We start from the raw sequence: 20941 nt of genomic DNA on the forward strand, positions 1-20941 counted from the left end.
GAAAGAAAAATTGAGATATAAAACAAAGTACCAAAATTAAGGGTTGTGTCAATAAGCAAGAAAACGACAACTTACCTCTGCTTCGGATACCGAGACTGACTGAAGGATCTGAATTCTGTCGTCATCCAATATTTCGACTGTCAAGAACAACATAAATTTGTAAGGACAGCAGTGTTATGCAGGTAAACTTTCAAAAAATAAAATAAAATAAAACCAGATTCTAACTGTTCACCAGTTTCTAGGGAATAAGTTCTCCATTTCAAGAGCCTAAATGTTGCAAACCCAAATATTGAAAGTTCTCACAAACTGAGATAAATGGACCACAGCACACATTTGATAAAAAAAAAACTTTTAAAAACTCTCTTCAAGGACATAAATACCAGGCCAAAATCTTAGCATGCTAAGCTTTTTTTTTTTAATTTTTACTTTCTTAATTAGTAAGTAAAATTGTACATACTTGTAATATACACATGATGTTCTCATATAGTGTATACCACTATACACTAGTAGTAAAAGCAACCCAGTTAACATATAACAATTCAAATTGTTAGCGCGTAATAAGTAAGCCATAATTCAGTGATCATCAAAAGTCCCGTGTATATAACCCTGCCAAGATCCAAAAGTGGTAGGCAGGTATTTACTATTTGGCTCCTAAAAGATCCAGGCTCCTAGATTCACAACATGTACACGAGGCAACAGAGAGTTTTTGCTTTTTTTTAGAAGGTCATTAATTTCAGGGGCTGAAAATGAGACGGGATGCAGAAGACACTGAGCCTAGAATCAACCAAGTTCTTCACTATGGCTACAGGTAACTTGGGTCCGCCTAGCACTAAAGCTAAACCAGACCTTACCACACTAGACAGCACAGGCAAAGTGGGTCCTAATGAGCTACCAGTTTACGGACACTGCCATCCAAGGAAGAGCACATGGTAAGTCTGTCAAACAGGTAAAATCTGCCTGCACCTCCGCCCTCTGTTGACCCAGCTTTTCCATTTCTCCATCTCAGTTTCCCTCAGTGCCAGTCATTCAAAGTTCTCAGTGTGTGCTGGCTCCAGGTCAGATCAGCATGCAAAGTGAAAGTACTTATCAAAAAGACTTCTCTAAAAGCTAAACTATTTCTCTTACATTTTACTCACAAATTCTAAAACTAATGTACACTTAAAGAAAAAGGCAAACAATACTCGCAACTTCTGCCACAGACTAAGTAATCACACCAGAAATTATTAATGATCTACCATGCAATACTCAACTACTAGTACCAGGAAGTTAGAACTGTATTTCAAAAGTTTGTATAAAAGGGATTCCACCAAAAAAATGCTCTTCAAGCAGCTGACCTCTTTGAGAGAGTCGGTACGCATGTATCTCCAGAACAACCTCAGTCCCAATGTGCCAGATGACAAATCCAATCATTGCATAGGTTTTCTGTGGGTCAGGAAGAGTCAGTCCTGGTAAATCCATCCCTAGGAACATTGCTGCCACTAAGTGTAAAAGAAAAAAGAAGTTTAGTTCCCACAGAAAGACATACTTATGTATGTGTGTGTTATATCAATTAAAACATACTAAAAGTTTATGAAATAAGATTAATATTTAAGGATAAGTAATTAATTTAGTCTTTTTATTGTGACACTACATGGGTCAAGACAGGAAATTATAATTATGATCTCTCAGTTGTTGAAAAAGAAGCACCCAAATTTTCTAAAATATTTTAAGTCTGCAATGTAGGAAGGGAGAGGCCAGGTGTGGTGGTGCACTCCTGTAATCCCAGCACAACTCAGAGACTGAGGCAAGAGGATCACTGCGAATCTGAGGCCAGCCTGGGCTACAAAGTGAGTTCAGGGTCAGCCTGAACTGCCTAGCCAAACCCTGTCTCAAAAAGACAAAGACAGAGAGAGAGAACAGTAAGGAACCCACAGCTGATTATATTCCCTTTTCCTTACTGCGTCCCACAGACGACGGAAATGCACCTGCTTTGGGGTTCGTTATACAAAGAATCAAAGATATTAAATGATCATACTTGCCTCTGGCAAACCACCTCTGAGGGTGGAACAAGCTCTGTGGAAATGACCTGAGTCGGGGGCACGGGCCCCACAACCCCCTTAACCCAACTCACAAAATGATCCTCACTCTGAACTGCTCAAATGTTTGCTTATTAGCAGAGTTTATTCTACAGGCAAAGAAAACACACGAAAAAAAATCTTAACAAGAATCTTAAAGTTATTTTAAAACCTGAATTTTAAACCTGAAATAATGACTTAAATTGTTACCTGTAAAAATTACTTTCTGGATTTCAATGTTTAAGGCTGTTTTCTCCTCAACAGCCAATTACTCCAATTACTAATGTGTCTAAAAATCATTTAAGCCAGATTACAATTTACAATGGAAGCAACCGGCAATTATATATAAGTGGTATCGCAATTACTTACCTGCTATTATCCTAGCAGCTGTTCCCACACTCCAGTGAGTCCAGTTAAATATTTGCCTTCTACGAAAATGAAGGATCAATCAGTATTTTTAATCTTGATGGAATGACAGTTAATTCCCAAGGAATTAAAAAGCAAGTGATTTCCCTGATTGCCTAGGAATTAGATATCTGAAATATATTTTAAAGCTTTTCAAAGTAAATACAGTTTATCACCATATTTTATTTCTTTTAACTTTATAAAGTTAAAATTGCTTCCACTTAAAAAAGAACTTGTTTGGGGCTGGGGATTTAGCTCAGCGGCATAAGCGCCTTCCTTGCAAGTGTGCGGTCCTGAGTTCGATCCCTGGTACCGATAAAAATGAAAAAGACAAAAAAAAGAAAAAAGAACTTGTTTGCCAACTAATGCTATCTAGACTGAGAGCAAATATATAAACGCCGTGAGTACCTTGGGTCATGAACAGGTGGCCTGAAGGCTGCCAGAAGAGGCTGCAGAACAGCTAAAGCCATCACTAGACTTCCGAGGTATGGGTGGTAACCTGCGTGCTAGACAAAGTTAGGCTGCTTTAGTATTCTCGGTCTCACTTATCAATTTAAATCCTCGAGTTAAAAACAATGTATGTAAACGTATTGTTTGGGTTTTCCCATGGCTTTATCCACATACATTTGATGATGATGGTGATGATGGTGATGAGGATGGGCAACATCCACTGAGTCTCTACCGTGTACCAGGCACTTCCCATCCATTCCCACTAATGCTTTCTGCAGTGCCTGACTGCTGCTTATCAGTATCCCAATTTTGAAACGGGGGAACTGACACTCAGAGATACCAAGTAACGTGTCCAGGCCCACACAGTGTGTAAATGGCTGTGATGGAGTCCATGTGTAGGATACTGCTCCCCGCCATAAGGGTGTTACTGACCAACACCACAGCCATCTACAGCCCAGGGAGGTCTGTGTGTGCCCGCATGTCAAGAGCAATCGCCTCAGTGTGCCGTAATCATTTGTTTAGAGCACTGTGTTTCTCCAAGCTATAAGTTCTGCATGATCTACTGTCATTCCAGAGCTGAAACGTCTTGTTCACACAAAAAATGTTTGTTAAGTAAATAATCTGTACAACCCCTGTCCTAAAGCTTGTCTGCTCTGTGCTGAATGAAGATTTAACTCAAGAAGACAAAAGAGAACCAACCTAGAATCTCAATAGTTTCTGCAACACTCCTGTCTTTGGGACAGCGGGTGCTGCTCAAAACGGCAGTAGCAAAGGTGACCACTTTGTATGACGATTCCACTTAACCACTTCAGAGGAGGGCCAAAAAGTCTCTACCTGTGACAAAATTAGGTACCCTGACTGATGCTATGGTCTGTGGCTCCCGTAGGCTGTAAATCTACCACCTAAAACAGGGACACAGTGATGTGCAGGCCATAGTAGGAAGTCTTTGTAAATAAGAACTAAAGACTGACAAATGAGCAATATATTAAAAAAAAAAAAAAAAAACTTTCCAAGCATGGACTCGGTTATACATGGGTAAAATTATAACCAACACTGTAGAGATATAAAGGGATGCTTTTTAATAAAAAAAGAAACAGCAAGAAATATCAAAACTCTTATATAGACATAGAATGTTCTGGGAACTACCCTAAGTTCTGCATGATTCTGCACAATTAACCCCAGTCCTCACAGAAAGTCTGTGACAGAGATATACACTGTTCCCATTTCACAGATGGGTAAACTGAGGGACAGAGGTTAAATAACTTGCCCAAAGGTATCTAAAATAAGTGGTGATGCCAGGATTTGAACCTAGGAACTGCCTGTAGAAGAAAGTCTTTAACCTTTACTCAGCCAGTTTTTCATGTCTGTGAACTCTGCATCCATGGAGTCCACCATCAATTCAAAGTATTTGCAAAAAAAAGTATTTGGGGGTAAAATGCATCTATACTGAGTATACACAGATCATTTTTTCTTGTCCTTATTCCCTAAACAATACAGTATAATAACTATCTATATAGTGCTTACATCATATTAGGAGTATTATAAGTAATCCAAACATAATTTATAATATATGGGAAGACGAATGTAGGTTATATGCCTTTTATATGGAAATTGAGCATCTGGATTTTGGTAACCCCAGGCCATCCTGGAACCAATTCCATACAGATACTGAGGGATATCTGTACCATCCTAGTCATAAAATACAAAAGCTACAGAATCACCAAATAACAGATAAAATAAGGTTAGAATGTCTCAATTCATACCAAAAAATCTCCAAAATGTCTTTTTAAAATTGGTTGACTGATTCATAAACTAGTTAAAAGTAGGAGAGAAGTTTCCTAGTAATATTTCTGACTTGAATCATACTTCTTCCTGTAGCACCGGTTCAAACTCTGAGTATTAAATTTAATATCAAAGCTTTAGCTAATCCAATAGCAGCACGGGCTGACCTGAGGTCTGTGACTTATTCTCAACAGACCCACGCACTCATCCATTGCCTAAACAGACACCAGGCGCTGGCTTGGTGCACCAGAATCTTTCAAAGGTGTTTGGGACACACCAGCAATAGACCAGTAAATATCCCAGCTCTCACAGTGCTTACAAACTAAGACAAGGCATATCAAATATGTAAATATATGAAACAATATTAGATAAAGATGTTATAATAGAAAAAAACAGTAGATCAGGGCTCTCTGAGAAGTCATTATTTGTGCAATGACTTGAAGGAGGTGAGAAAAAGAGAAGCTTCAGAAGAATCGCGGCCAACACCACAGAAACAGGACCTCACGCCCAGCCTGTCTACACTCCAGCAAGGAGGTCAGGGTGGACGAGATGAACAGGACAGAAAGGAAGAAGAGAGTAACTGGGAGACAAATCACAGCGGTCACCTGAAAGACTTCAGGTTTTACTCCAAATAAAACGGGAAAATTAGAGAAACCGGTCTGGGGCACAAGAATGATGTGGTTTTCTCTAAAATACCACACTTCCCTCTCCTATTCTCTAATCATTCTTCTTTGTGGAAAAGAGATTGTACCTGTGCAAAGGTTGAAGTGAAGACACAAGTTAGATGGCTACTGTCAAGTACAATGATGTGGCCACTCGAACTCACAGAACAGTACAGAGCAGTGGGGAGAAGTACAGAATCGTGAATGGATCGTAAACGCCGTGACGGGATTTCCTGATGGATCTCACACGAGGTGTCAAGAGAGCCCAGTTAAGGATCAGTCCCAGGTTTTGGGCTAAAGATGGAATTCTGTCAGCTCACATAGGAAGCACTTCAGGACAGAAGGATTGCAAGAAACGATGAGGAATTCCATTTTGGACTTGTCAAGCTTGAGAGGTCCTAGGAATGTCAGTACATGTCCTCGGCTCTGCTTATGATAAATTTGTGAGGCCAGGAAGAGCTCTAACTAGAAAGAAAACCCTGGGAATAGCCTCAGTTTCTTCATCGCTGGTCATATTATTAATATCTGCTTCATTTGGGATGGAAATTTGATAGCGCATATAAAGCCCTTGCAACAGCTGGCCACATACTAAGAATATGAAGTTTATGTTAGCAGAGTAGCAATCATAGTACTAGTTAGAGAAAACCACCTCCATTATTCACGTTCCTTAGATATCACACTTTAAATTTTAACCACTCTATCATCATAAAACTCAGTAAAACTACAATGTGCATATCTGATGCTGATTAAAGTCACTGCAGTACCCAAGAATATGTACTTTAGACCACTGACCCTTGACTTTATGCGACTACCTTCAGGTGACTTGAAATAGAAAGACAGACTCTGAGACGAATGTCTTTTTACTCATCATTTGAGCACAAGAAAGAATTTGTTTGATGTCAAAATGGACTGTATTAGAAACCCTGTTTGAGATATACATACCCAACTCCAGCCTCCTCTGTATATAAAAGGCAGAATGAAAGCAATGCAGGTGAGCGCCGATGTGGTAAGCATGAGCATCCGATGCAGCTGCAAGGAGAGAGGACAAAGTGAGGGGAAGTGCTGGCGTCACACGGGAAAGATCAGGGGTGGGCGTCCCGCAGGCCTGCATTCAGCTGACATCTAGCCACCTTTTATTGACAGTGAAAATAAAATTTTACTACACATTAAACTGTTCTTCCTTTTTTTTTTTTTTTTTTTACTGAGAATCAAACCCATGACCTCGTGCTTGCCAGGCAGCTGCTGAGCCACTGAGCCGTACCCCTGGTCCAATATTAAACAGCACCCTAAACTTCCATCGCTGCCATTCAAAAGTATTTACTAAAACTCTCTTACACACACACACACACACACACACACACGCACACACGCACACACACAGAGCAGTGGCAATGGCTATTTCACACGTGAAGTGCACTGGCTTGCCAAATCCTTCATTTCCTTCCAAAGACATTTGTGAAGGTCCACCACAAGCTCTGTGCTACCACACGTACAATGAGACAGCACGGAAACAGCAGACGCTGTCTCTTAAGGAGCTTGGGATATAACCAAGTAAATACGTGAAACAGGAAGCATACGATCCATTGTACAAATCAAGAGCATACTATGGCAGTGTCACCTGAAGCTTTGGATACCTGGTATACACCTTAAATGCTACAAATTCATATGAAGCCTGAAGAATGTCCTCTAACAAAGTCTAAACCATTCTTTCAGCGTATTCTTCCTACAGGCAGGTAGGTGCATTCTAACTCAACACATATGCATTGTTCCTCCACTGAATATGCAAATACTGACAGGCTGCAGCCCACGCTTTCCTATTTATGATTCTGCTTATCTTCCGATTAGAAAACTGTGTGCTGGTCCCACGGGAAGGGGTGACACAAAGAACATTTCTAGTTTCTCTTCCCGCTGACTCAGGAGATGGGTGAGCCTGGCTGCCAAGTCAGGGGCAGCCCCACCTGCACTGCCCATCAAGACACGCAGGAATCTTCCTTCTGCACGGGGCCTCCGTGCCTCATCTTTACTCAGAGTGGCGGTGAACGCTATTCTGACACCAACAGAGGTGTAAGGAAGGGTCGCTTGGGTGCCAAGGGCCATGTCACAGTGACATACATGGCCCTGACACACTCTCCAGTCATTTGCCTCTCTAGCAAATATCTAATGTCTGTTCTCAGTTAAGCAAGAAAGAAAAGAAGGGAGGAGGATTTACACCCAATAACTGTAAAGCACAAAACCTGCACAGTTTACGTTGTAATGTTGAATATGAAAACTGCATTGTTTGTTTTCTGGCTTTTGTTTCATGTTTTCTTCCTCAGTACCTACCTGAAACCAAAATGCTTCCCCAAAGAAGAAAGCTTTGGACCAGACAGATCTGAAGAACCGGGCAATCAGCACACCTATGCTAACAGTCGTCATCCATGCCACAAACATTAAGGCACCTACAGGTGAAAAAAATACATCACAACTGATGAAGCAATGTCTTAAATCACAAGGCCAAATGCTCAGAAGTAAAATCAGCTAGCAAAATACATTTAGCATCCATAAGCATGACCTAAAAACCCCTATGCATTGTAAGTTTTACCCAGCATTGTAACATCAAACAGCAAGCACCTCCAGAGCCCCCATTACATGGCAAGAGCTCAAGGTGCTTTAAGTGCACTAAACAGATTGATTTACAACAATCCTATGAGGTATTCAGCTAGTACCTAAAACCGAGGTATTATTCCAGTTTTTCTGGGTGGGGAAACTAAAGCAAATTAAACAGCTTGCCCAAATTTACAAGGTCACAATTCAAACACAAGCAACAGAGTAAAAAGACAGTCTACAGGGGCTGGGGATTTAGCTCAGCCGCATAAGCGCCTGCCTTGCAAGTGTGCGGTTGAGTTCGATCCCTGGTACCCATAAAAATGAAAAAGACAAAAAAAAGACAGTCTACAAGATGGGAAAAAAAAATTGCCAACTATTCCTTGAATAGAAGACTAAAATACATAAAGAACTCAAAAACTTAGACAACTCCCACCAATTTAAAGAACCGATTTAAAAATAGGCAACTGAAATAGACAGATGTTTCTCAGAAAAAGTACAAATGATCAATAAATACATGAAAATATGTCCAATACCTCTAGCTATTGCAGAAATAAAAATTAAAACAACACTGAGATTCTATCTAACTCCAGAGAGAATGGCTATCATGAAGAAATCAAAATAATAACAAGCGCTGGTGAGACTGCAGGGGGAAAGGAATCCTTTTACTCACTGACTGGGATGTAAAGTAGTACAACCATTATGGAAATCATTATAGAGATTCCTCAAAAAACTAACACTATTCCATTTCACTCAGCTATTCCCCTTCTACGTATCTTTCCAAAGGAGTTAAATACATCATGCTACAATGATACTTGCATACCCATGTTTATAGCAGTACAACACCAGAAATGGCCTAAATACCCATCAACAAAGGAATAGGTAAATAAATTGTTTATACACAGTGGAGTACTACTCTGCCTTAAGAACCGATAAATTTAAATCATATGAAGGAAAATGGATCCACCTTGAGACTATAATGTTAAATGAAATAAACCAAACGTATGAAAGCTTAAAAGTTGCATAGTTTCTCTTTTACAAGAAACCCAAAAATAAGTAAAAAGCAAAATAAAAGTTAAACAACAGGAAAATAAGGAGACAGACTTTTTTTTTTTCTTTTTTTATCGGTACCAGGGATCGAACTCACAACCACCTGCTTGCAAGGCAGGTGCTTATGCCGCTGAGCTAAATCCCCAGCCCTTGGGAGACAGACCGTTTTCAAATGAAATGAGATCATGAGATGAAGAAAGGGAAGAGGAAAAGGAAAAGAAAAAAGAATTGAGGTTATGTTATGTACAGGTACCATCTCCCCACAAGGAAGGTAATCATTACATGATACAAATATGTACTAACAAAAAGAACAAAAAAAATTTGAAAGAAACTGTGCTCTTAACCACTTTGTACAGCTTGTCCACAGTCATTTCAGAATTTTCCCACGTTTCACTCCCAAAAACAATGCAAAACAAGTAAGCTCCAAGCCCAATCACTGCCTAACTAGAGGCCTAACACATTAACAACAGAATCAAATTAACAGTAAGTAGGCAGTTTTCAAGCTTAACTGTGGTGCCTCTGATGGCTACTCTGTCCTTCTGAATAGCTCTGGGGAATATAAAACCAGTATCCCAAATAAGGAAAGCTAGACCAAAATACTAATGTCTTCTAAGAGTTTAGAATAATCTACCATACTGTCCTACCTTTAAGTCCTATCTTTTCAACAAGAAGCTAGACTACTTTTCAGAAGGAATCAACTTTCACTGATAGAACCAGAGCACAGGAGAGCTGTTTGCTGGCCATTGGCTTCTGACACCGTGCCATTCCTCGTTTAAGCATAAGGCTCCTGAGCAACGCACCAAGTGTTTCGTGTACCTTCTGGTCATTGTATGTGGACCAGTTCTTCACCAATAAAACCATATTTTGAAACCACACTGCTCTTGTATAATAAAAATAAGACCATTCTATTATTAACATTTATTTCAAAAAGCAGCAAGTAAAGTCTTAGGCAAATTAACACAGTAATGACTCAACCCTGGCTGCAATCAGAAATAGTTAGGATATTTCTTTTAAAATTATTGATGCCTTAAAAGCTTTAGTGCTGATTTTAATGTGCAGCCAGCATTAAAACCACTGAATTTGCCCTACTTCCCATTTTTTATAAAAATTAGGAAAAAATCAAGGTAGATGATCTACCTGCACATGGTAATGTTTAAACACTGAAGACTGATAAAAAATTTGCTCAATTATGGGAACACCATCCCTAACCCAGCCAGCACTGAGTCTTCAAGGGAGCCTGTTCCCTCGAGCAATAATACCACCCCATGCAGGACTTACCGTGGGCCTTCAAGAGCGGGGAAGAGCGAGACCCTCCTATGTCCTTGGGAAAGGCCGTCACATCGTGTTTTTCGTACGTAATCAAGGGTTGCTGAGTGTGCTTATGAATTAGACCTGAAATTTATAAAAAACAATAATTAAAGATGATAGAGAAGAATTACTTCCTGGGGAGAAAAAAACTTTGAGAGATAGGCATAAAACAGAGAACAATCATAGTATTTTATTTTTTTATTTTTGGAAGTGGCTGACTCTACAGAGTGCATGATTGATTGTAGTGCAATGCTGGGATTTAGATTGCTGGGCTTCAGTGAGTGATTTCTGGACCAATCCACTGATTGGATTGCCACCACCCTAATCCCAGTAGAATGGGTACAACATAAAAGACAGGAAGAGGCTTGTCTCTCTTTCTCTTGTTGCTTTTACTGTCTTTCATCCCCATGAACTGTTTGCCATGTGCATCCTGCCTCAGAGCCAGCTGAGTATGGACTGTGAACTAAATAAACTTTCCTCCTTTAACTTTGAGTGTCAAGTATTTTCTGTCAGCAACAAGAGAAAAGTAACTAAGACATCAAGTAAGGTTTATCTCAGGAACATAAGGATCACTCACCATTTGGAAATCTATAAACATAATAATGAAATATCTCAATAGATGCTCAAAAGATGTCAGGAGAGTCAGCACTCAGGAATGACATGCACTTTTCTGTACTGAGCTGCATGCCTGACCCCACCCCGCCCATCCGTTTTCTTTTTAATTTTGAGAGAAATTTCGTTAAGTCACTAAACTGCCTAAGCTGGGCTCAAAATTACAATCCTTCTGTGTCAGCCTTCCACAGTTCTGGATACACAGGGATGAATAGACATGAACTTTTAACAAAACTAGGAATAGAAGAACATTTCCCCAGTACAATACAAGATAAAGGACATCCACTAGAAAAATGCAACACACATGAGAAAAAGCATTACATATCAGAAACATGTGCATCAAAATCAAGAACAACACAAAATGCTGACTATCACCACTGCCATTCTACATCATCTTAGGACAAGTAGTCAACGCAGTGAGAAAAGGAAAAAAAAAAAAAAAAAACAGAGGTTAACCGCACAGGATATGGCATTTATCTAGGAAATACAAGATAATCAATTAGAAAACTAGGTGGCTCAATTCAAGATAATCACAAATTTGTAAGTTTTATGTACAATAACAAATTTATAAAATGTATTTTAAAACATCACTTATACTAATTTGTTGAAAAAAATTATACGTAAGGAGAAAAAAATTTAAAAATATAGAAACCCTATTTGAAGATGAGAAGAAAATTTCACTGAAAGACACATATCCAAGGATCTGAATAAATGCAAGTCCTAGTATGTTCTTGGATGAGAAGACTTGCTATTGTGAGAAGTTATTAGTCTCCCAGATTAATCTAAAACTTCACTGCAATTTCCATCCCAACCTCGAACAGATTTTTCATAGCGTCTGACAAATAATTTTTAAAGTTCATCTCGAAGAACTAATTTGCAACAGAAACAAGAACTGTTAAAAGAGGAGAACACACATTCTACAAAAACTCACAACCTGCCATAAAGCTATAGTAATTCCAACAGGACCAGGAATAGACAAACAGATCAATGGGAAACAAGCAAATCAGAAATAGTTCAGTGTATTGGCAGATATTTTAGTATATAATAAAGAAGCTTTTGAAGCAGTGGAAGAAAAAATGGATTATTCAAAAACTATCAGGACACCATGCTGGACACCACAACAAAGAGGCTCAAAGATAAAGCAGAAATGAGAAGAGGTTTATGTAATGACTGCCTAGAAGAGAGAGTATCAGGAAAAAAGAGATGATAACTGTCAGGAGCTACAAAAATGACAGAAAGAAAATGATGACAAGAAAGGCAATGAAGAAGTTAAAAATCCTATGTTAGTGGGGTGGTAGTAATAGAAAAGAGCTTACATTACAACAATAGCAAGAGGCAAGTTATTGAAGACATATTTTTATACTCTGAATTGTGGTAGGATCCCTCCTGACATGTTGGGGTGGGAACTTTTTACAATGTAACAATATCAGCCTCTGTGTATATGTAGTTGTAATGTAACTCTGAAACATAAATCATACCCAACCAGAGTGTAGAATGCTAATGTATAGCCAATCAGACTGCAAAATGTTAGTGTATACCCATATAAGGGAGACAAAGACACAAAAATTATATAAAAGTTTCCAACAGGGCCATGTTCAGTACTCAGCCTTTGAAGGTAAATCCAGAGTCAGTGCCTGCTTGAATAAAGTTGCTTCCAGGAAAAGCCTCAGGATTCCCTTCCTCTACATAAAAATCCCACAGCACAATCACTATGAGCCAGGAACTAAACATGAATTTAATCTTCATGAAAACGAAACCAAATGTAGTTTGAATTTCACTGTACGGCACCATTGCCTGTTGTCTAAGAGGCTGAGCTCCTGCTTAAAAATAAGAATCCATGGCAGCATGTGACTCATAGCATTCTTAAATTGTTTCAATAACTGGTCATGTGACAATAAGGTGTATTTCATTAATTATTTAAATGGCAGATTTAATTGTGAATATTTATTTGCCCAAATGATTTCTACCTTTCCATTTAAACACAGCATTTTACAACCATTCATCCCAAGGTGGAACAGTGCCAGTATTCCAAGAAAGACAGCACTTTAAAAGGTTCTAAATGGATAGATCTTGTCAAGATTTTATTAAAACCAGGTGTTATGGTTTATGTCGGTGGCCCCCAGGCTTCATGTGTTTGTATTGTGCATTTGTGATTGGTTCATTGTATAGCGCTTGGATTGATGGTGTCAGTGCTACACCCACAAAGGGATGAGGCCCGCAATACAATGCAACGGCAGGAAGAAGGCATGTGTCTCTCTCTTGCCAGTTTCTGCCTTGCTGTTTGCAACCACCATGAACTGCGGAGCTGCCATGCCACCTTGCCTTGGAGCCTGCTGAGTATAGACTGAAACCTCCAAAAACTGTAAGAAATAAACCTTTCCTTTCCCAGCTTTGGGCATCAGATATATTGTCTCAGCAACGAATAAAAAGTAACTAAGACACCAGGTACCTTTAAAATTTATATGGGTTACAAAGATCATATGATTGCTTTGAAAAATGGTTTAAACCTTATAAAGTCTCACCACTTTTAATCAAAGTTCAACTTATAAATGATCCATATACATATAGCTAAGTAGTAGAAAAACTAATGATTTATGTTGCAATTTTGCTTTCCAGCTTAAAAAACTTACAAAATGAATTCCCTGTAAATAATCTCCGTTTCTGTTTCTTGAGGAGGTTTGTTTGTTTCATTTGCTTGTCATGCTACTAGTTTTTAAAGAAGTAACCATGGGCTACCAATATATGTATATTTTTAATACACATATTCACATACTATTGTTTTAATATATCACAGACACTGTGAAATAAGAAAATTTAAATGAGATTAAATAAATACAAAAGAAAGTTGCAGTATTATTTATTGTCTTTATCCCTGGACTGTCTTCTGCTGTGCACACTAGTAAGGGAGAACCCTTCCCTAGAGCAGCAGGTTACCAAACTCCAGCACACGAACAATCTGCAGGAATGCTTGAGGTGCACATCCTAAGTACCACCAAGTTTGGGTGCACCCGAGATGGATCCAGGAATCTGCATTTCAGCACTTCAGGGGGTGCTTATGCAAGAACCCCCAAAAATAAAACAGAGATCCTCCTGGCCGCCCTATCAGGACAGCAACACCAGCAGAAAGTAAGAGAGATAATCCTGTATTCCCTATATACCACGGTATCATCCATTTGTTAGGTTTTTTTTTTTTTAACTATTAAAACTATCACTTAACACACTGTTTCTGCCAGAAAATGTATAATCCTGATCTATGAAAATCTTTTTGGCCTTCCCATACACCAATGAGTACATGTAATTTATTCTCTTTTACAGTTTTTTGGGGGAGTACCGGAAATCGAACTCATGACCTTGCATTTGCCAGGCAGGCACTGTGCCACTGAGCTATATCCCCAGCCTCACATGCAATTTATTATACAACAGAATCCTTCCACTTTAATGAAATTGCTTTTCTTTGGAAGTATAATTTTTTTTAAGTGTAAAACTTTAAAAAGTATGCACACAAACTGTTAAATCAGCAGTTTAGGAAATCCACTTGAGTCAGGAATCATATAAGGAAAGCCTACAACGTTCCAAGGAAGCAGCCTGGCATGATGGAAAGGCCCTGGAGAAGGTCTGAGTTTAATTCTTCTTTCTGCTACAGGTTTGATTCAGAACAATTTGCTTGGCCTTTCTAAGTCTCATTTTCCTTCTCTCTCAAATGGCCCACATGATACCTGTTTATAAAGGCTCTTTGAGAAATAAATGAGATACATACAATATGCAATCAATAGCAATGAGGATGATGATGATGACAGTGGTGATGATGGTACTTTAGCAGTAACTAAACACCAACATCTGACCTTTTCCTTGTTAAAAATTCATTTCCCATATTTTCCATGTCCTAACATACTGAATTCATAGGTTCCAAAGTCAAAGAGTTTAGTACAAGTTCTATCACTTACTTTTGGACAAATTCTTCTCTGAGGCAAGAATAGTACATATTTAAGTTTGTTTTTTTTTTCTGAAAGTAAAACTAAATTTATATAAAATGCTTAGTCACTGACTGGCATGCCATAAACACTGAGTAATTTTTACACATTGTTATCACTTAACCAAGAAATTTTCAAGCCATATTTTCTGTTGCCAGTGCAAATAAGACTACGTGATTTAACCAGGATAACTATGCATGTTATCTACCAGCGATCTACAAATTTTTTTTTTTTTTTTGGTTGTTGCTGTTGAGATAGGATCTCACTCTGTAGTCCAGGTTGGCCTTGAACTAGCTATGTAGCCCAGCTTGCCTCAAACTGATGGCAGTCCTCCTGCCTCAGCCTCCCAATGCTGGGCTTACAGGCTGTACCACCACACCTGGCCCACGTACAAATTTTCTCAAATTTTCTCTAACACTAACATCTTATCCTACTTCAAACCTTTTTAAGACTCCACTCTACCAATAGTAGAAAATCTAAACCATAAAAACACAAAGATTTTCAAAATTCTGCCTGCACCACATCTCCTGGTCCTCTTCTATTACTCCAGCCCTTGACAATCCATCCCATGGGCCCATCTTCTCCCCAGTTTCAAAGGTGGCTACTTTTTCAAAGTTGTGGGACAACGGTTATTTTCAGAGAGATGAGTGACTGAAAATTATACTGGAACCTGCAGCTCCTCAAAACATCATTAACCAAGATCATGAACAAAACTGATTCCTGTTAATATGTGTTGCAATACACACCAAGGTAGTGTTTCAGGAATAAACCAAGCATTCAGACTCCTAAAACTAAGCTAGGCTTGCAAGGCATCAGCTTCACTAAAAAGATGTGGGTCAGGAAACCAACTACCCCAGCAGGGCAGATAGACAGCTAAGGTCTAAGATGAAACTCATACTGGGCATTTGGGTGTTCCTCAAAAAGCCAGTATTTCTGGCAATCACCACGAAGGTACTATGTTTAGGATCCCTGCAAAGGATACCCATGTCAGTACACTCAGAAAAGCCCAAAAAGATTCCTTCTTTCAGGATATTTAAAGTTTTGCTCATCCAAATATATTTCACCAGCTAAAGGCCACTCCGATCAAAACAATGTCACCTTGTCATCTAGTTGATACTTTATATGATTTTCAGAGAAACAAAGTTAAAAGGTTAACTAAAAGTCAAATTTTCAAGCAATCTGAAACAGGATTATAATTCTTTACCCACAAATATATACCTTAAAAATAAGCAATTGTAATAGTCTGTAAAATAGGAAGAAAGGGAAAGAGGGGAGAAAGAAAACATTTATCAATATACTTACCATCAGAGGCTGTACCCTCTGCGAGAAATATGTAGTAGCTTGTGTTTAGATCAAATCTATTCTTAACCCCAGGAAGGACAATCTTTCTTCTGAAAGAACACTGCATAATACCGTCCACCAACCTCCAAGCCATATCCTCAAGAGGACCCTAAAAACACACACACAATGAGTCCTCTCAGCACTTTCCAAAAATTTGCTAAAAATAAGACAAGCTCAAAATCTTGACATGTTCAATTTCCTTTCCCTATGACCATAGGTGCGTCTTTTGTCTGCAGTACCATTGTTTTTGCTTCCTCTGCAAAGACTACAAAAATCATTTCCCCCCCCCCAATTTATTTGTCTTTATTCCACTTGGAAAGAAATATTATTTCTACTTTAAGCCAGAGCTCTACAGTTTCCCAGTTAGAAACTTTAGCAGATACACTAACTCCATCTGTCTACTAGTACTCAGTCAAAAGCACTGAAGAAACAATCATAATACCTCAGGGGCCAAAATGCAATATGCAACTGGGGAGAGCTTCCCAGCCAGCTGAGAGTCACCCTGTGGGAGAGCTAGAGCAGCACTGTCATCCGGACGCCTGCTCAGACAGACCTCATTTGTTATGTTATTAACTAACTAACAGCTACTGTGCCTTCAGAGCTCATTCGTTTGTCAATTGTCCTGTGAAAAAGACATTTCTCTACAGAAAAGGTCTACATCTGGCACAGCTGCCCACAAAGGGCACTGAAGAAAGACAACTGCCCAAGGGACCACTCTTTACCATACGTGTTCCTCTTCCTCACTGTCAAGGAATCTTTCTGTTACCAGCATAAGACTCTTCTTACAAATGTAAGTAAGCTTTTGGAAAAGGGCTAATACTCTGACTATGGTAATAAAACCAGCATTAAAAAAAAAAAAAAAAAGCAGATGCAAAAAGGATCTAAGTGGTATAAGCAAGACTTCACATTTCCATACAAAAGAAACTTTTGTTTTATGCTTTCTAAAGTGTAGAAAGCATGGTGGTGCATGCCTGTAATCCCAGCACTCAGAAGGTTGAGGCAGGAGGAACACTGTGAGTTCAAGGACAGCCTGGGCTACAAAGTGAGTTTAGGTCCAGCCTGAACTACACAGGCAAACCCTGCTCAAAAGAGAGGAAGAAATATAGGAGGGGTTAGGGAAATGGAAGAGGAAAGGGGAAGGGGAAAGGGAAAGAGAAGAGAAGAGAAGAAAGGGGGAAGGAAGGGAAGGGGAGGGGAGGGGAGGGGAAGGAAGTTACTCAGATCATTTCAAGAGAAACCCTGCTGCCAGATCCCTTCCCTAGGGCTTCCTAGAAGAGTCTCGCACAGCTGTGTCCCTGACAGCCACACAGCAGATGACGGCCACAGACATGAATGGTGGGCGGCCAGAAGGAGGGACCCAGATGTTCACACTCACCCTGGAGTCCATCACAGGGTGACTTCGGCCTGTCAAGTGGGCAGGCTGTATGTGCACCATCTGATCTTCATGGATACACATGTAAGCGTCATCATCACCCTGAAAAACAATTGCAAATGGGAAGAGTTGAAAGGACTTTCCACATTAAAAAAAAAGCTCTAATCAAGTACTTTTTGACTTTGCTCAAACATAATTTACTAACTCAAATGATATTACGAATGCTAGAAAAACAGCTGTCAAGTTTTTTGCTTTTTGTTTTTTTCGTACCAGGGATCAAACTCACACCAGGCAGGTGCTGTGCCACTGGCTATAACCCCAGCTCCCATCAAGGGTTTTGGTGAGAAATGATTTCTTCGTATACAGGGCTAACATTTCAGCACAAAATAATAGAACAAAAAATACAGCGATGGCTCGGGTGTAGCTCCATGGGACAGTGCTTGCCTACTCTACACAGAGCTCGAGGTCCAACCCCACTGCTGACAAACAGACACATAAGATGTTAGAGCCCATAAATCCATCACCAATCAATGCCACTATTAATGCTTTTGTATATATTCCTCTAAACTGATTTGCACTTATACCTATTTTTTCCTTTCAATGGGAAAATACAGTTTTGTTATCTTTCTTTCACTTAACTTACCATGAACATTGGTTGTTCCATATGCTTACTTGTGAGTAAAGCTTTATGTGCTATGTATTTTAGTGACAATGCATGCACTGTGTAATTTTAGTAACAGGGTGGAAGACATTGTAATCAAATATTGCTATCTATTGTACAGACTCAATAGATTTAACGTTAGATAACTGGGACCGAAATATCTGAGGCCAAAGAAGTTTTTGTCAGTAGAATGCCTCTCTGTCCTTTAGTCTCCAATATTCTAAACTCTGAAAGTTAGATCTTACTCTATTTTTTGATTTTGGAATACTGGAGATTTAATCTAAACCCTTCAACATAAACCACAGCTCTTTTTTTTTTTTGAGACAGGGTCTCACTAAGTCACTAAGTTGCTCAGGCTGGGCTCAAACTCTGTCCTTCTGTTTCAGCCTCCCAGAGTATTTGGATTGCAGGATTTGGTTTGATTTGGTTTGATTTGGTTTGGTTTGGTTTGGTTTGGTTTGGTTTGGTTTGGTTTGGTTTGGTTTGATTTGAAGCAGGATCTCACTATGTAGTTCAGGCTGGCCTTGAACTCACTTTGTAGTTCACAGCTCTAGGTGATCCTCCTGCCTCAGCCTCCCAAGTGTTGGGATACAAGTCTATACTACCATGCCTGGAAATTTTATTCTTTAAAGAGGCTTTCAGAGGCAGGCAGCAACTTCAAAGTTCACTTAAGTGATGGCACAAATAAATAATCTTCATCTTAACTTATTGTGCATAGTACATAAGCTATCTAACAAGCTCTTTTATGTGCTCTAATCACTAATTTTTTGGGTTTTTTTTTTAAAGAAGTTTGTCTTTTAACAGGTCTCACTATGTTGCCCAGGATGACCCCAAACTCCTAGGCTCAAGCAATCTTCCTGTTTCATCCTCCTGAACAGATAGGACTGCTGCCACAAGCACTGCCACCAGATGCAGTTCTAGTCACTAACTTTTGAAGCAAGATCCAAGGCTATACAACAGTAATAAATTTTGTTCCAAATTCCAACCTGAAATTCTACTGCATTTCTCTACTTTCAGACCCAGATGTTCTCCTTTTAAAAACTCTCCAAGTCATAATCTTACTAAAGCAATTATTCACTGTTATACAACTTAAAGTCAAATCAGAATTAGCTCTGGTCAACATGAGAAATTTGGTACAGGCACGATTCAAACCAGTGTACAGGGAATTTTATAACTTATAGTCAGACATTATATTCAAGGATGGAAAATGCAGGCTTAGCCCATTCTCATACATACAGAACAGCAAAACTCAGCTAGCCTTGACGTGCCCCATGCCAGCTACAACTTGTAAGATAGACATAACTCAGCCAGAAAGTATATCTTGTTGTGCTAACTTGCTTCAAGGACAGAATGGCTCAGTCTACAACAATGATTCATTCCTCCTCTTAAGGTCAGTGAAGCCCCTGACCTTAAGAAACTCCCAACTAAAGTCACCCAAAATAAATCTGCCTAACAACACATGACTCAGCCTATGTAACCAATTATAAAATAACCTTCTATAAGCCTTTTGTACTTCCTGCTTAAAACATATACAAATGTCTGTTTAACCCCAAGATGGGGCTGGTGAACTCAGTTTCCCCCAGCCCACTGGCATAATACAGAGTTGCCTTCCAACTTCTCAGGGCTGTGTAACTTCCATTCGATTTGGTACTGGTTTTCCACAACACCAAAGTCAACAAATTATGGCCCCTAGACCAAATTCAACCCGAAGCACACGTTAATACAGCTTATGGACTAAAAATACTTTCTACAAACTTAAATGACTTTTTAAAAACTGTGAAAAGTAATGTCACAGAAAAGTATCTGTGACATTAAAAGATGATAAATTCAAACTCAACATCCATAACTGTTTTACTAGAACACAGCCACATACCTGTGTGGCTATGACCACATCTGCACTGCACAATAGAGCTGAGTAATTGTGACAGCAGCCACATGATTCACCAGCTTCAAAATACTATGTATTATATGCTTTACAAAAAAGCTTTGATGAGGGGTTCAGGGCCATCACACCGAGCAACACTCTTAACCCTTAATTTTTGAGATAGGGTTTTGCTAAATTGCTAATTGCCCAGATTGGTCTCAAACTTATAGAGTGCTGCAATTACAGACAGGCATGGCCACACCCAGCTCAATTCTGATTGTAGACAAGGTAGGTTTTCTAGACTCGCCATCATCAGTGAGCTGTGGGAATTCTTTATTTGAAAAATTTTAATGAAATAGCTGAGTTTCAGACCAGTATAATAAGAAATCAACTAGAACACTAAATCTAAACAAGAAGGCCTCCCATAGATTGAAGAGGATGACAGGGATAGAGAATTGTCACTATTCTAAATGAAGGGTAAGACAACCTTAAATTCTATGCATTTTTGAAATCCTAAATCTGGAGCAAAGTGACATGCAGCATAAGAAGTTCTCCCATGTTTATAGCAACATACTTTGTAATAGCTAAATCTTGAAAACAACCCAAATGCCCATCAACTGAAGAGGGGAAAGATTAATTTTTATACAATGACATACTACTCAGCTATAAAGAAGGATAAACTTGCTGGGGGTATAGCTCAGCAGCACGGTGCCTGCCTGGCAAGCACAAGGTTGTGAGTTTGATCCCCAGTACAAAAAAATAAATAAATAAGAAAGATAAACTCAAGGCTTTTATAGATAAATGGATGCAAGTTGAAACCATACGT

The 20941-nt window shown here is 39.1% G+C and overlaps 1 protein-coding gene across 1 annotated transcript in view; it reads right to left on the reverse strand.

The window, feature by feature from the left end:
- Positions 1–20941, reverse strand: part of Frrs1 (ferric chelate reductase 1) — a 53742-nt gene that overhangs the window by 4205 nt on the left and 28596 nt on the right. Inside the window, exons 7-15 of the mRNA XM_003478959.4 lie at positions 17594–17692; positions 16180–16327; positions 10265–10378; positions 7676–7791; positions 6296–6382; positions 2868–2965; positions 2424–2482; positions 1335–1478; positions 76–137 (exon numbers count right to left, since the gene is read on the reverse strand). Coding sequence (XP_003479007.1) covers positions 76–137; positions 1335–1478; positions 2424–2482; positions 2868–2965; positions 6296–6382; positions 7676–7791; positions 10265–10378; positions 16180–16327; positions 17594–17692 — 927 coding nt within the window. The remainder of the gene's footprint in view (positions 1–75; positions 138–1334; positions 1479–2423; positions 2483–2867; positions 2966–6295; positions 6383–7675; positions 7792–10264; positions 10379–16179; positions 16328–17593; positions 17693–20941) is intronic.

The sequence above is a fragment of the Cavia porcellus genome, unplaced genomic scaffold (genome assembly GCF_034190915.1).
Source record: "Cavia porcellus strain 051 isolate PalLab524CR breed Dunkin Hartley unplaced genomic scaffold, mCavPor4.1 scaffold_1, whole genome shotgun sequence".
NCBI lineage: Eukaryota > Metazoa > Chordata > Mammalia > Rodentia > Caviidae > Cavia > Cavia porcellus.